Source organism: Sciurus vulgaris, assembly GCF_902686455.1.
Source record: "Sciurus vulgaris genome assembly, chromosome: 1".
NCBI classification, from domain to species: domain Eukaryota; kingdom Metazoa; phylum Chordata; class Mammalia; order Rodentia; family Sciuridae; genus Sciurus; species Sciurus vulgaris.
The window spans coordinates 148,163,094-148,179,906 of NC_136461.1; the positions used below are offsets into that span (position 1 = coordinate 148,163,094).

The 16,813-nt window shown below is 36.6% G+C and overlaps 1 protein-coding gene across 11 annotated transcripts in view; it reads right to left on the reverse strand.

The window, feature by feature from the left end:
* Positions 1-16,813, reverse strand: part of EYA1 (EYA transcriptional coactivator and phosphatase 1) — a 314,781-nt gene that overhangs the window by 29,958 nt on the left and 268,010 nt on the right. For all 11 annotated transcript variants that reach the window (XM_079111714.1, XM_079111722.1, XM_079111721.1 and 8 more), the window contains one exon: positions 12,331-12,420. In XM_079111714.1, the coding sequence (XP_078967840.1) occupies positions 12,331-12,420 (90 nt within the window). The remainder of the gene's footprint in view (positions 1-12,330; positions 12,421-16,813) is intronic.

Here is a 16,813-nt window from a genome sequence, read left to right on the forward strand (position 1 = left end):
GAGGGTCTATTGTAACTGCACTGAAATGAGAGAAGCCTCCTGGGACAGCAACTTAAACACATTTTGGGGAAGTTGGAGTTACAGACCTTCTTTTGCACTATTCAATCAAAAAAAAAAAAAAAAAAAAGGCACCTTGAATTGCTTTTTCTACTAAGAAAACTTCCTACGAAGTAAACTCTGGCTTTACAAAGTAGCGACTCCCAGTTGACGATTAGCAAGCACCTGTCAAAATCAAAGATCTGAACTAAAGGCCCATCATAGGTGACACTGACAGGTCAATTTCATAGGATTTATAAATAAACTGACAGTCATTCAGCCCACTGCTGAAAAAGTGACATTTCCATTTAACAAGAACGGAATGCACTCCATTTACTGGGCAGGGCTGTGAGACAGGTACTAAGCTGGGGCTCTTGATTCTGTTGTTTCCTAATTTCACAACATCCCCGACACCGTCACCCTGAGGCTCAGAGTTGACAATGGGAAGGTCACACATTAGTAGGGTGCTAAGACTGAATCCAGGTCTCTCCACCTCTGAAGGATTCTCTCTTCTCAGCCCACACAATTACCTAACAGTCTGACAGAATAGTTACCACTTGGAATGACCACCTTTGCCTTACCTAAGTCACTTAACTTTCTGAATCAGGAACTTTCGAAATAGACTGAGATTCTGTATTTCCAACTAAAATTTCAGAAAGGGACCCCCTGCTCTGAGATAACTTTTCTTTTTTATTCAGTACATTCTTCCTGGGAAATCATAACTGATTTCATGGGTGATAAAATTGTGCTTCCTACTTAGTTCTCTCTCCTGAGCTTCAGATCTATGCATCCAACTGCTTGCTGGACTCCACCTATATATTCAACACACACCACAAATTCAACATCCCAAACTCAAATGCAGCATCTTCCTTCGGAGGCCAGTCCATTTTCCTGGGTTTTCTGTCTCTGCCTTATTTCTCAAGCTAGAACTAAGGTTGGTGTTGCCCTGCCCTTTGTAATGAATATATCCGCAGATCCCATTCAGACCACTTTAACACCTTTCCCATCTGCTCCTGGTCTCTGTTCCCCCAAAGAACCTTGGTGATTTCTCACCTAGATTATGGACATCTGACTTCACAGTAGAATTCATTTCCATATTAATGCTAAAAATCCTTTAATGATTACCCTTGGCTCAATGTAAAATCCAACTTCCTTAACAGAGTGTACAAGACCTTTCATGATCTGGTTCTTGTCACCCTTGGAGGCTCTATCTTCCAGGTGCTGTGTGCACTCTGCTTTACACCTACTCAAATTCTGTTCCCAAACACCATGCTCTCTCATGCTAAGTGTTACTCCCTAGGGGCATAATGATTTCTTCTTTCAGCTTTTCCACTTGTCTCCCAGTCTGGGTCAGCCAACCTGCATTTGGACTCTACTAACTTCCATATGCATCTCCACCCATCATTGTGGATATCATTCAGTGAAATTCTTGTTCTGTACTTTTCTGTCTCCACCCAGTATCTGGGCTTCTTAAGGGCAAGGGATATATTTCACGTCTTCTCTTCCATGCCCAGCAAAGGTGCAGAATGGAGTGAGTATGGGCCAATTACAGCAAAGTAACTCTATCTGCAATGCAGAAGCTGCTAAAACAGTTTTTCTGCCTTTTCAACAACAGGAATTTGTGTCTGCCTGTTTACTGACCTATCTCTTGACAAATCCAAAACAGATTTGGGGTTGCTTAAACAACTATGATTTTTAGGTTTGTAGGATACAGCAACAAAGTTTTCAAAGAACACTTTAGCAGAAGCATTGTCCATTTTGTGTGTGGGGGGGGACTCTGTTCTATTGCATCTTGTGCAACAGTACTCACATGCTATTCACTTCCTTCAGGCTGCTCAGTAGGAATTGCCAGGTTCTGGAACATACAACTGGAAAGATTTTATGCAAAGATATTTGCAAAAAGTAACCCAAGTTTCAACCTTAGCTTTACCATTACCTTAATGGTGGCTTTGGGTAAAAGTCACTCTGCTTCAATTTCCTACGTGTAAACTGGAGATAATGATAAGACTAAATTCACAATGTTGGTGGAGAATCAAAGTCAATGCTTTTTTGCTGACATGAGAAGACTGTGCCTAAGGTCTGCAGCTCTCCTGCCTATTCCCAAAGTGGGGGGAGGGGATGGGCAGAAGTCTGAGCCACTTGGTTCACTGTCCTGCTACCTTGGGGTTACGTCCATAGGGGAAGGATGATCTGTTTGGCCAAATGACTTCACAGATCACGAGGCTCTGCTCCATGCTACACCACCTGCAAGTTCTTCAAGCCATCCTTCAAAACAGGAGATGGTAAAAGAATAAGTAAAGGAGAACTTACCAGTGCAAAGAAACATGTTCCTTTTGTTATGAAGACAGCACCCTCATTTACCAGGAAGGACAGCACAGTGTGAGGGAAGCCAGGTCTGCTAACAGTACCCCTCCCCTTGCAACTGGAGGTGGGAGAAAGATGTGCTGTGGCTACAGCAAGAGAAGTCCTCCATGACGTGCCAGGCACCAGTGGCATTTCCAAACTAACCACTGGCAATTGTGTGGGTGTGTGTGTTTATGGTATTTTTTCTGTTGGAATTCTACATGGAAAGTTTGGCAGAAAACCACTTATTGTCTCATACCCTTCTTCCCCTTGCCCTCCTTAAATCACTTCCTTTTCTTCCTCCTCAGCCTCATACTTCTTTGCCTGGGACTCTTCACGCAGAAAATACTCAATAAGCTGTAACAGGAACACAGACCTCCTTAGTGTGTCCCAGGTGTCAGGGCTACTTCTGTGCACTCAACAGATACTAACTCAAGCAATCCTCACACAGACCCATGAGGTGTGTGTCATCATCCAGTGTCACAGACTGGAAGGTGAGGTATAGGGGGCCCTCGTGAGTAAATGAATTCACAAGTTCAACCCCTGGCACCTCGAGAATGGTAAGATAAGAACCCACATAAATATAGGGCTTTGAGTCAAGCTGGAAAAGAGTCATGATTATATCTAATGTTCTCATAAATTGTAGAAATATTGAGGTGCTATGGTAGGGGGACTAGGGACAGAAGAAGGGTGAATGCATACAAATCAATGCATGCTGTATTCATGTCTGGAAACATCCCAGTGAATCCCAGTAATCTGTACACTTAACATGATAGCAATAAAAAGAAACATTAACTATAGAAAATAAAAGTATAAAGAAAACGTTCATCCCACTATTGAAATAAGTCAGTTTTTTTATTGTAGAAATGATTTTTTAAAATATTTTAATGTAGAAAAACATTTTGCCTTTGTTTTGATGTCTATATATTCATTTTTTTTCCCCCTTAACTCCAAACTGGAACCACCCTGTATAGCATTTTACATCATACCTCTTCCACATGAATTGTGATTTGATGTTAAGAATTTTGACTTTAAAAAAGGATAATATTGAAATGTATCATATTAGACGAGGTCAATGGGTTTTAAGAGTGTGATTAATCTTCATTCACTTTTAAAAATTAACTTTTGCAAATTGTAGAATTAGTAGTGCCCACTATAGACTATTAATTTGAAAAACTTGGAAAAAATGTGAAGAATTCATATGTGTGCCTTCAATGTGCCAAATACTGTATTAGGAGCTCAGGATTCAAGTGGACATGTCATGGCCCCTTGGTCTTAGGAGATTTGCTAGTGGAGGACAGAGAGAGGCAGACACAAAATCACAAGGTAGTATGGCGAGGGTTTCTGCAGCTGGAGCAGCCTCCTCCTCCCTGCCTCCAGCTGTACCTGTATATAGATTCTGCCCTGCTTCTTATCCAAGACCAACACTATCCCTTTTCTCTTTCCACCCTAGTATTTCACTCCTGTGGCTACTTTAACTTTACCACATCCTATATCTTTTCCTTTCTACTGAATCATTCCCACTGAAATTCCAATATGCCTAAAGATCTTCTATTTAAAAACTAACCCCTCACTGGTTTGATCCTGGATCCCCTGGGTGCACCACCCCATCCCTGTGCCTTCTCTCTCTATGGAAACTCTCAAACTTCCTGTCTTTGGGCCAGTCCTCCCCCTCTCCTCAGCCCACTCCATTCTCAATGTCTTCCTGCTTCACTGCAGTGGTGCTTATCAGAATCACTAACAGCTAACATCTTGCCAGTGTAACAGTCCCTTCTCTGTCCTCATCTTATGCAACTCTGGCTGCATGTGACACAGTAGCACTCCATTCCCTCATTCTTGAAACACTATTCATGAGATTTTAGTGATACCACATATTTTTCTGCCTACCTCATTATTATTCTCTACATTTTTTTTTTCTTGAAAGCTCTTGTTGGTCCTATTTCTAATTGTTAGAATGCCAACAATTCAATCTTAGGTCCTTTTCTCCATTTACTCTTTCCCCTGTGGGATGCCATCAGTCTCACAGCTATGTGATAAATAGGTATTGACTATCGAAAGAAAAAAAGAGAAACAACAAAGTTATAAAGTGACTGCAAGATGCCATGACCATCTGAGTTTTGAAACATCGGAGAGAAATAGCATTTATAATTCCATTATTCAGAAATAACCACTGGCATCTTCTGTATATAGTTGCCTTTCATATATCATATACTGAAGCAAGATCATACACTATATTTTAGAGACTGCTTATTTTTAAACTTGAAGTCAGATCACAGTAGTTTCTAAAAATATATTTCCCTCTAGTTTTTTAATGTCATAAATTTTAACACTGAAGCTAGTTAACCTGTATTTTATAGCTGATTTTTAAAACTTGAAATTGATCATGAGTATTTTCCCTATAAATATTAAAGTTTTAAAACAATTTTCAATGAGGGTGTACTATAATTTATTTCACTATTAATTTATTACTAGATATTTAAAAATATCTCCATATGTTAGTGGTAAAAACACAATAAGAGGGTATGGGGGGTTGACTGGATTTCTGGAGAGCATCAAATTAGAGTCAGAATCTGCCACTCAGTAGCTGTTTGGCCTTAAGTTTTGTTTTAACCACCCAAGCTTCACATGACTCTTCCATAAAACACCTAATAAGAGTGTAAATATCATAGAGACAACAGGATATTAAATGGGATAATGCATGTAAAACTCTCAGCACTAATGTTTATCTGTCTATAACACAGTCTCTGCATTATGTATAATACACACACACACACACATTATATACATTATATATGTTTGATGGTGGTGTTGGGGATTAAAGTCAGGGTCATGTGCAGAGCATGTGCTCAACCATTGGGCCACACCCCCAGTCCTCTATTTTCTTAGAACAGATACTGAAAGTGAAATTATTGAGCAAAAGATAAACAGATTAAGGTTCTTAATGCATATCATCAAACTGCTTTTCTGAAACCTGTATCAATATGTATTTGCAATGCACACAGTGCTCATTCTTACTTTACCGTAGATTGTGCTGATTTTAAACCTTTGCCAGACTAATGGGCAAGGGGTTGAGCACTGACTCTGACTTGACAATTCTGATTACTGTATGTCAAGTCCAACATGTTTCCTGTCTTTCTATAGCTTGAGAAGGTGAATGTTTTTCTCTTGTGAACTGTTTATAGATTCAGCACATTATTTTTTCTGATTTTTAAATTTTATTTAATTTTTTTTTTTTTTTTTTTTTTTGGCAATACCAGGGATAGAACCCAGGGTCTCTCATCTGTCTGTTTTTCTTAATGAGTTGCTATAATCTTAGTTTTTGTTTTATTGCCCATGAATATTTTGCTCAGTTTTGTCTCTTAATATTAACTCTAGCTATTAAAAATAGTATTTATTTTCTTTCTTGATTATAGAAGGAATAAGTGAATGTTATAGATAATTTGCAATATACAGAAAATAACAAATATGAAAATGATAAACTCCAAATTCCAGATATAATCAATGTTGAAATTCTGGAATTTATCTTTCTATGTATTTGCTGTGCAGCCATTTATTTACTTAACATATATTTACTAAGTGCCTTCTATAGGCCAGGTACTATGTTAGAGAAAAAACAATGAATATATTACATAGCATGTATAATTTTTGACAGAACTGAGAGCAAACAACATGTATATGTGTATTCCTCAAAATAGTAATTTTAAAAACTTTTTATTGAAAATATATTACCACTTAAGGAATCTTTAGAAACTAAACACATTGGTGTAACCAATACCCACATTGAAAAACAAACTTACAATCAGAATTCAATAATTTAGATCTATTTTTAATAAATACTTGCCTTTCTCTCTCATTAATACAAATTCCTATATGTGTATCAACCATTTTTAGATTTTCAATGCTTACTGTCAAATGACCCTCCAAAAATTCTGATTTACTTATATTTTCTCTTTGTGTTTTATACTTTTACATTTTAATTATTTAACTAACCTGTTTTACTATAAACACTGAATAATCCATTCCTTTATACTTTTACATTTTAATTCTTTAACCCATTTTACTATAAACACTGAATAATCCATTTCTTCACTTTGTTATTTAACTGAACACATACAGAATTGTTTTGCAGGTTGGGTTTGTGTATGAACTCTTTCTCCTGATGGCTAGTCCAAAGTCAATGTTGGGCCATAAGTTAATATTTCATTATAGAATATAAAACTCTTTAATAGTTGGTTGAGTCAGATGCCAACCTATCACATTTTGTCAAAAATTTCTAAGTACTTCCAAATGGAACTCATAATTATGAGTTCCATAATTATGTTGTTCCAACATGAAAAAGAATAGGAAAGAAAGCTCATTTAGTCAAACTTCCCCTGCATCTCTCAGTAAGATGTTACAGTTTTATTTATTTCTTACATTTTTTTGTCTAGTTTACTCCCTATTTTTCCTTTTTTAAAATTTGTATTGTAGTTACTGCAGCTACCTTATAGCTTAATTTTTCTAGATGCTGTAGTTCTAATATAAGAAGGCTTTTCAGTTTTAGAGATAATTTTGTATTATTTTATATTTGTGAAGCCTACTAGAATTTTAAGACTATTCTAGCTGATTCTCTTCAGTTTTCTATGTATATAAATTGCTTATAAAAAACAAAATTTCTAATCTTTCATTTCATTAAGTATAGTTTATGTCCTACTACATTGCTCAAATTTTCTGGAATAGTGTTGAATAGCTGCACTGACAGAGGGCATTCTTATTTTGTTTCCATTTTAGTGGCAATTTGTCCATATTATTTTATTGCTAAATACAATGCTGGCTATTGGGATAAGATAAAGGTCTTTTACTATTTTAAACTGCTCTAGATTTTAACTCCTAATTTTCTGATAAACATCAAATTATGGAATTCTGTAGTATTTTATATTTTTATTTTTAACTTCAGATAAAAAAAGACAAAAGGATCTTATGAGAAATGATGAAGAAATAGGAAGAATAATAAAAATTATCCATTAGTAATAATAATAGATAAAATACAGTCTTTGCTTATTTTTGACCATCAGTTGCAATGTCTAAGAATAATATGTTGCTTGAAAAACTTCTTTTTTTCTCTAAGCTGAGCATCTGATAAGTGGAGACACAGGAAGGCTAAGTCAATTCTATTGCCTTCCATGGGGAAGGAAAAAAAAATGGTATTCTTATTCTAAGACAAAATAAAAGAATTCAATCTGAAAAGAAAAAACTTCTTTAATAGTCAACATGCATAAGGATATTACAAAGTATGTTGCCAGGATTAAAGAAATGTGATTCCTGTTTGCTGAATTCATCAGGAGAAAAATAAACAAACATATGAAACCCATGTACAGAGCTGAAAATGACAAGTGGGTTGAGGTGGGGTGTGCGGAAGAATGCCTGGGTTCAGGCTGCAGTTACTGCTCTGCCCACACACTTCCATAAAGTTATCTTTGGTTCATGGAAGGGACTGGAAGCTGAGAACAGCTTGGGCCTTTCCTATGGCATCTTCCTAACTAGTCCTTATAAAACCCTGTCTCTGATAGTCAAGCATCACAGAGTTGGATACTGGGCATTAGAGTTTCCTTTTTGTTTAGAGGAAATAAAGCATTTTTAGGTGAATTATACTTATTTAATTAAAAAGATTAACTACTGACTTAGTTTCAATACTTTATGCTTTTGGAAGCATAAGCATTAGGTAGTACAGTGTGCTATACTTGAAATCACTTAACATTGGCATAGCTGGCAATTTGAAGATATTTTTTCCAAGCTAAACATAAATCTCTAAGTAATATGTATTTAAAAAATTAAGAGCGATAATCTCAGTTTTAGAGGAAGAAAGTATTGCCATTTTAATGACTAAGGTGCATTTCTTTGCTTTACAAGGAAAATCACTGTACCTTACTCTCTGGAAATGATGGTATTACCTAGACACTGATCACAGTCTTCTCTCCTTGGCCTTAATTCATCCAAACTCAGACTCATTCAACTGAGACCAGAACCTTCGGTCCCATGCCTTTTATTTATTTATTTTAACAGAAAAGATGAAAATAAGGGACTTCAAATAGAAGGTCTTAAAACTCAAACCTGGGACAGGGAGTCTACAGAGGGAAGGCCCCAGAAAGGATGGGAATATTCATGCTGTGAATCCTGACACCAAAGAATTCTCTGGTTTGTCCCAACTCTAAACAATGCACCATGGGAGCAGAGAGGGGAGTTCCAACATAGCCTCACTCTTAACTGGGTGAGTGTGGTGTACATGACAGCGTCACATGCGTGCGTTCCCAGGGTTCGCAGTACTTGCCAACCCTGATCCCTGCGGGAGTAATGTGTGACCTGGGACTAGAGACTCGGTTCCTGCCCACTCTTTAAGGCTACCACCTCAACTACGCTAGTTAGGATGACAACTATAACACCAGGTTGAAAGAAAACCAATATGAACTTAGTCTATTTAGATTTATAGCCATCTTTCTAAAATATTTTCTTTTTAACTATGAAAAAAATCCAGTGGGAGAACTGATGAGCAGCGGGTAAACTAAAACATTATTGTTGCTGAAGGCCTTTCTTCACTGTTCACAGATGCTTTTTGGAAAAAAAAAAAAAAAAAAAAAAAATCCAACATAAAGAGCTCTTTCTCCAGTCAGGAAGAGTCATACTTCACTAAAAAAACTAAGAAAACAAAACAAAACAAAAAAACTCCAAAACTAAAACCCTCCAATACCCTACTGTTGTTCATAAAAAATGATTCATATAAGCATCATTGTAATGCACATGGAGAATTTTTTTGTAAAACAATATATAGGATGCTAGTCAGACTTAGAAATAGGAAAGCTGAAAGCACACTATGGAACTGATGTCTCTGGTGAAGGAAAATATTTTATTTTATCCTGTGATAATTATGTCTCCCCATCACCATGTTCCTTAGCATGTCAAACATTTTTAATCATGTAGAAAAACTTTCTCCATTTTTTTTCTTTTCCTCAAGTGCCAACAAAATTAATGCAGATTATGATTTTTTAATTTTAAAAGTCAGCAAGATATGAAGCAGGACTTTTAAAACTACAATGAGCTAACTTTTTTACTTCTGAGAGTTAAGATATTTCCAAATTTCTTTATTTGGTACCAGCCACTGAACCCTGAGGCACTTAACCACTGAGCCACAACCCCAGCCCATATTTTAAATTTTTAATTTTGAGACAGAGTCTCAAGATTACTTAGTGATGCTAAGATTATCTTAGCATCACTAAGATGCTAAAGCTGACTTTGAACTTTCAATGGCCTGCCTCAGCATCTTGAGCCTCTGGGATAACAGGCATATGACACCACACCTGGCTTCCAAATTTCTTTAAAAATTATAACCTCAATATTTCTAAATCATTTCCTAATAAACATTTTAAGCACACACTTTGATAACACAACAAATATTACTGGGAGCCCTCACATAGTGTATTTCATTATTGAGAATTTTACTAAGAGTGAACCAAGTTATACAGAGGGGTAGATGGCTAAAAGCTAAGATTTAGAAGAAAAAAAGGCCAAATGTCAACAGAGTTCAGAAATCATACTCCAAGCTAACCATGAAATTGTTAAATGCCTTCAAATTCTTGTACCATTAAAAAGCTAAAAATATGCAATTTAAATATATTAAAATATTCCTGTCCCCTGCCACCACACATTGCTGATGGGTGTGTGAAAACAGGCATTACCCCATCATTTCTGCCTGATGAGATAATTCTGGTTTTCTTAAGAACATTATGCCAATAAACTTATTTTTCCAGGAAATATTTTTACATTTTTATTTTGAAAGAAACTTATATTTGCAATGACCAGTCCCAGGTTTGTTGAAATACAAAAATATAAAATAAAAGATTGAAAGAAATATACTTTTCAGTGTAATTTAAGTTTAATTTTATTTAAAAACTTTAATGCAAATCTAGAGCAAATAATTTCCAAAGACAGAATCTAGGTGAATCTTTCACTGACACCTTTGTTGATATCTTTATGTTAGTCTTATGTAAAACAACTTATAATCAACTTTTATAAGGCTAGAAGCTTAAGTACTTTTTTCTACTATTGGTTATTTGGTTAAATTGTGTCTTTGTTCCCTTTTCTACTTTACCTTTAATAATAAATAGTCCTCACTCCAAGAATAGAATCTGAAATTTCAATAACTGCATAGACCACTGGTTTTTCTTTTTCTTAATATGGGTATACAGAAAAAAATATTCCACATCTGTAAACAAGACCTTTAAACATCTACTTCATATATATTTGTTTAAGGACAATTTTAGTCTCAGTGTACACTTCAGAGTGAATAATGCCCATTGGACAAATAAAAATCTGTATTAAATCAAAACTTCATTTGGATGATTTTTGGTCTATATTATAATAAGTTATTACTTTGACTAGCTTCTCATTTTTTCACCACACAGCTTTGGCACTGTATAGATAAGCTTTGGCATTTTGAAGAAGGTAATGTTTCAAAACAAGAGCAAATTACTGCTAATATCTTCTTGATGGGTGTTATTAACACCTATTAACATCAATAAGAGTAACGGGGTTGTACCCAGGGCAAAGTATCAGCCTACTCTATATCTTTAGAAACAAATGGAAACTTAGGGAAGGAATTTTAGCATATTAGTGAAAATACTGAATTTTTTGTGCTGCTTTCTCATGAAGTGAAATACAACCATAAATCAGAAACAGCTTTTGAAAATAGGTATGATTATTAAGCTTTTATGAAGGCAATTCTAAACTTGTCACTCAGAATATTTCTACCTTAAAAAATAGCAATGCCTTATATGTACTTTTCTTGAGGAAAGCAAACACTTCTAAATGAAAAAAAAAATTGCATTTTATTTCTAAGTGTAAAAATCAATATTTCACTAAGTAATGGAAAAAAAAAACAAAGCACATTTAAATAATTTTATTGCACTGGAAGTTGCCAATTCGTCTGTGAGTAGATTCATTGCAGATGAAAAGAAATCAAAATACGGGACAGATGTTGAACAAACCGCATTTAAGTTCTGTCACACGCTGGCATTTTTCAAAAGATTTTGGATCATCTATTAAATAAGGTGCATTTTGCTTGATTTTGAAAAGGGAAACATCAGGAAATATTTAAAGGCCAATTGCTGCCAATTAACTTTGATCAGTTAAAGTTCTATTTGAATCTTTCAGATTCTTCTCCTGTCTGAAATAACATACATTTATAAAATCTAGCAAAACAACAACTTGATGATTAATGCCTGTTGGCAGCCCTACCACAAGCTTGCTTAACAGCAAGATTTAAATAAACAACTGTCTCTATTAAGGAGGGAATGAAATGTAGGTCTAGTCATGTTTTCTCATAATGGAGATGTGAAAAAAACAATATTCTTTATTCTCAAGAATGTGGTTCCTTGTGTTTGTCAGTCCCCATAACACATGGAGTGTTACAAAAGTTTCTCCCAATTTGTAATTGACCAATAAAATCATCAGCAGTTAGATATCAGAAATCCTAGCAACCCAAACAGCAGAGGCCTGACAAATATTCTTCAAACAACTGTACTAGCCAGGAAAATCTGATCTAATACAGTCAGATCCTGATATGAACAGGATATGTGAGGGTCATGAGTTCGGTTGGGTTCTAAAGGAAATACATCTCAACAGTGATTGTAAAACTGAGAAAGATATAGCTTCTGATAATCAATGAAGTGTAATAATTAGGATTCTTGATATCAAATTTTAATCCTTACCCATGGTCATATGGGATCTAACTTTGAAACACCAACAGCCAAAATAAAGCAAAACAGAAACACCATGAAGGTAAAACATTGCCATATAGTCAAAAATCACTATTATGCCAACTATTTATTTTAAAATACAATATTCCATTGTTATTTTCAAAATCGGACAACTATTTTCAGACATGCAACATAGAAAATGTATAAAACAATTGGAACTTACTTCTAAGTCATTGAAAAATAGGTGTGTGTCTGCCAAGTTGAAAATCATTTCTTCCATTCGTAGTCCCAGGGAAACTGAAGTGGGTGGATCCTAAAAGAAAAATTTTAAAGGTCAAAAACATATATACTCTTCAGATTACATGGAATATAGTGTCACATCAAATGGGAATGTGCATCAGAAGAGGTGGAAAACAAGAGGCACACAAGGAGTCTTGGGCTCCAGCTGCCCTTTTTTTTTTTTCTTTTTTTTTTTTTGGTACTGGGGTTTGAACTCAGGGAAACTCAGTCACTGAACCACATCCCCAGGCCTATTTTGTATTTTATTTAGAGACAGGGTCTCACTGAGTTGCTTAGCACTTTGCTTTTTCCTGAGGCTGGCTTTGAACTTGCAATCCTGCCTAAGTGGACCCGCCTCCCCCCAGCTGCTTTTAATGATTTACTCTGTGGGCGAACTTCAGGGACTTACTGCATACAAAGTACCCCACAAATTATTGTTACTTTGCATAATGAAGAAATATCTTGTTGCCTAGAATATTAAAATATTGTAAGATCTAGGGTTGCTGAGACACATAGAGGAAATTCAGCTTTACACATCTGTTTCAGGAACAAGAAATTTAGTGAATCAAGAAGCCATTGTTTATGTTACACCACTGATTAATTTCACAAAAGTGGTAAATATAACTTTTCTAGATGATAATGCTATCATTTGTATTTATTTGGACTGCATGTCAACTTCAGGTATACTCAAATTAGGAAGCAGTGGCCAAGCTGATCACCTGACATCATGTTTAGCTCAGGAGATTGATCTTAGCAGTTGGTACCATTCACTGAGAGGAGAGCACTAGCATTCTGACATGTCCAGTGGTTTCCACCTAATGCTTCAAGCCTTGGATCTTAGCGGTGAGTAGTCAGTCTTTCCCATACACACATATTTTGAGATCTAGTTACTGAAATGATATCAGAGGGTATGTAGCTATTTGCATTCTTTATGGTGTGACTGTATTTGTAATTTATTGAACCCAGAAAACAACATGAATCATAGTTGAAATCTTGCGGACTAAGAAGAAAAAATTTCCAGAGAGCAAGTACACACAAAATATAAAATAAGTGAAGGTTTTATTGGTAATCTAAAAATAGTATTCATTTTTATGTATATGGTATTTAAATTTTTTCCAAAAAAGAATCATATCTGATATACTACTTTATTATACAACAAACACTTGGAATAAGTACATTATCTACCTGTATCATCATTCAACTTGGGAAATTGTAATTAGAGAAATTATGTCTTCAGGTACACCATCCATCTGGAGGGAGTGTACTCTGTGTATCTTTGAGTCTTAGAGTTGAGAACATAAAAATCTTACTATCCAATCCTGCCCCAAATAAGTTATACATATTCAGTATTGCCTTCCGAACATATTATCTTCATCCCAAATATATAGACTTGCCTGTGTCTTACATGCTACTCTCCCTATATCTCAAATCTATCATGTCCATCTTCTGCACTTTGGGAGGCAGCAGGAAGTGATAGAAGAAGCCTAGATTGAGAGACCAGGCATTAACTTTGTTCTACCATAGAATAATAACTTTAAAAATCTCATCTCTCTATTTGGCACTTAGATGCTTGATTAACTAGGAGAGAGCATGAACCTGGAATTAAGGGATGGAGATGAAACTTCCAGAGCAACTATCACAGGCCAATCAGCTGCAGCCAGGAAGGCAAAGCCAGCAACACCACACTCTGCCAGATCCGCCCACCCCATTAGCCCTGCTCAGGCCCCACCAGCACTACTTACCCTGCCCATACCCCGCCAGCACTGCCCACCCTGCCAGCACCCCATTAACATTGTCCACACCCCGCCACCACCACCCACCCCATTAGCACTGCCTATAGCTAACACCACCCACCCTATTAGCAGCCCACATCCTGCCAGCAACGACCCCCCCCTTAGTACTGCCCACACCCCCACCAGCACTGTCACTGTCTACCAGAGTTACAGAGGAAAGAAGGAGGGTAAGTGAAAACGTGGTGGGATGCATTCCTAGCTGCAGTTCCATTCCTGAGCACTGGCAGTTGACCGACAGTGGTAAGGAGGCAGAGGACACAGCATTGCCAAAAGCTAGAGGTTAGGTTGGCAGACAGGCAAAGCAAACACCCAGGGTTTATGAAAGGACAGGGAGGAAATAAAGACGCAGAGGCTAATCAAGTGTCCAAGAATGGCCAGGGGAGGTACAAATGAAAACAGTTCCCTCAAATTTCCTGTGTGGTGATTCATGCTTCTTACTCTCTTAAAGTGTCCTTGTTTAATACCACCTAAGATCTATGAAACCTCCTAAGTTGTTGAAGAATTAAAAACCAGTTAACAAGAACAACTAACTCATTTACTCTGGGTTTTATAGTAAACTGTTCATTCACAAGGATGCTATCAGTGAGCGCACTTGGAAAGAACAAATGTTCAAATGTGCCCTAAACCAATAGGGGAAGTTCAAACAGCTGTTTCTAAAACAAAACACCTGACTAAGGTGTATACTCCCTCTAGTTCAGGCCAATAAAAATACATTGACTTGTCTCATAACCATGTCAATGAATCTTTTTATGTGGCAAGGGTGGAGACTCACCACATTTATTTAATTGCCAATTATGGAATTTATGTGCCATAGTATTGTTACTTTTGAAAAAGTATTATTTCTCCTTGATACGGTTGCTTATTTATATGGCCATCAAAAGAATTACTCTATTGTTTGTTAATATATAGCTTGCTTTAACTTTTCTTCATAAATTACAGTAATGACTTGCTGGTTGGAATACTAATAAATTTTAAAGGCTTGTTCAGTCTTGTGGTAAAATACAACACAGATGTCGGCCTTATTTACCTTTTAATGTTATTCTCTTTTGTTATTAGCAGTCATTCCTTAACAGTTTTTATACCTGCCACTCCACGGAACATTTGAAACATTTACTATATCAAAAGCACAGTTGGCAGTTAACTGGAGAGTATTTAAGAACGGGAAGGGGATCTGGTGGGAACAGTGTTTCTCAAACATCTTTTAACCACAGTCCACAGTAAAAATAAAAAATCATTTTACCCCACAATCTAGTAATCTGTCCTCTGTCTCTGTCTTTCTCTCTTTCACACACACACACTCAGCTGACATTTAGTTTGGCAAAATAAGACTTCACTCACTATGTGGAGTGTATTTTGATATTTTGCATTTCATGGCCCTCTCTTGATCAATTTAGTTTAAAAAGCAAGGCTGCAGGAGGTACCCACTCATTGATTTAGAGATGGGAACTTTGGTTCCAGCACTTGTGGCTTTGTGCATGGTAGCTGAGCTGCAAAGCCATCACATCTCAATTATTTTACCTGACAGAAACTAGCATAAGGGAGAGAGATAACCAGGGACCACGTTTGCCTACATAATTCTAGTAACTGGAATTCTTCTCATATCAGTTGGATTTTATTTTCCTATTTTAATACTTTTGAAAATTTTCAAGTGTGTGCAATATAAGTCAAATGTGACAAAACCTAATATTGAACAGTTAATAAGTTAGTCATGGCTTGATGGCTTATTTGGGCATAGAGAAGAAAAAAAAAAAATTCTCAGACCAAATCTGAGGCATGAAAATCACCAAGTTTTTGGTTTAATTTTACTTTCCTTGAAATAACTAATCATCTTGTAATAATGAAGTCCAGGACTGCAGTTATGAAATGACTTCTTCTAGGACACCATTTTTTGTTGTATCACTTTTGAAAATTCATTTAGAGTTTTACCTTCACTTCAAAGTCACACCTCACTTTAGTAAATCTCACAGCCATATGTTTTCTGTTCTTTCTTGAACTTGACCCCTGTGTGGCTTTTGGCATTGCTGTCCACTCTTTTCCTAACATTCTGCCTCCTGGGGTGTCAACAACAGCACTGATCTTTTGTGGGCATCTTCATCCAATCTGACTATCACCTACCTCCCCGAGTCCCTGAGAATCTGCTCTCTCATCTATTCCTCACTCCATTCTGACCACCCTGCCACCCAAACACACTTATGGCTTCACCCACCACCCCACTCCCCTCTCTCAGATGGAAGATCCTGACTGTAGGTCATATATCCATTATCCAGGGGACATTTTTCCATGGATGTTCATAAAGCAGCTGAAACTCAATGTGTGACAAAGTCCAATTCGTTTTACTTTCTCTGGAAGCATACTACATTCATCCCTTAGAACAGGACCATCCTACCAAACCCAAACCTTGGCATTCTCATGCACAGCCTCTCTCTTCACACACCTTATGGGTCATGTGTTCTGCCACTTGGACCTCCAATTCCTGCCTCCCTTCTCTTCATCACCGTTCCTTGTTTTCATGTTTTACTACCCACTCAGACTGGGTCTATTCTATGGATGTCTTCAGTGGTCTCCTTCTCTGGGGTCTATTTTCAGGGTCTTACTCCCATTTCATTCTCTCACCCCTTTCAAGAAATACCCAAA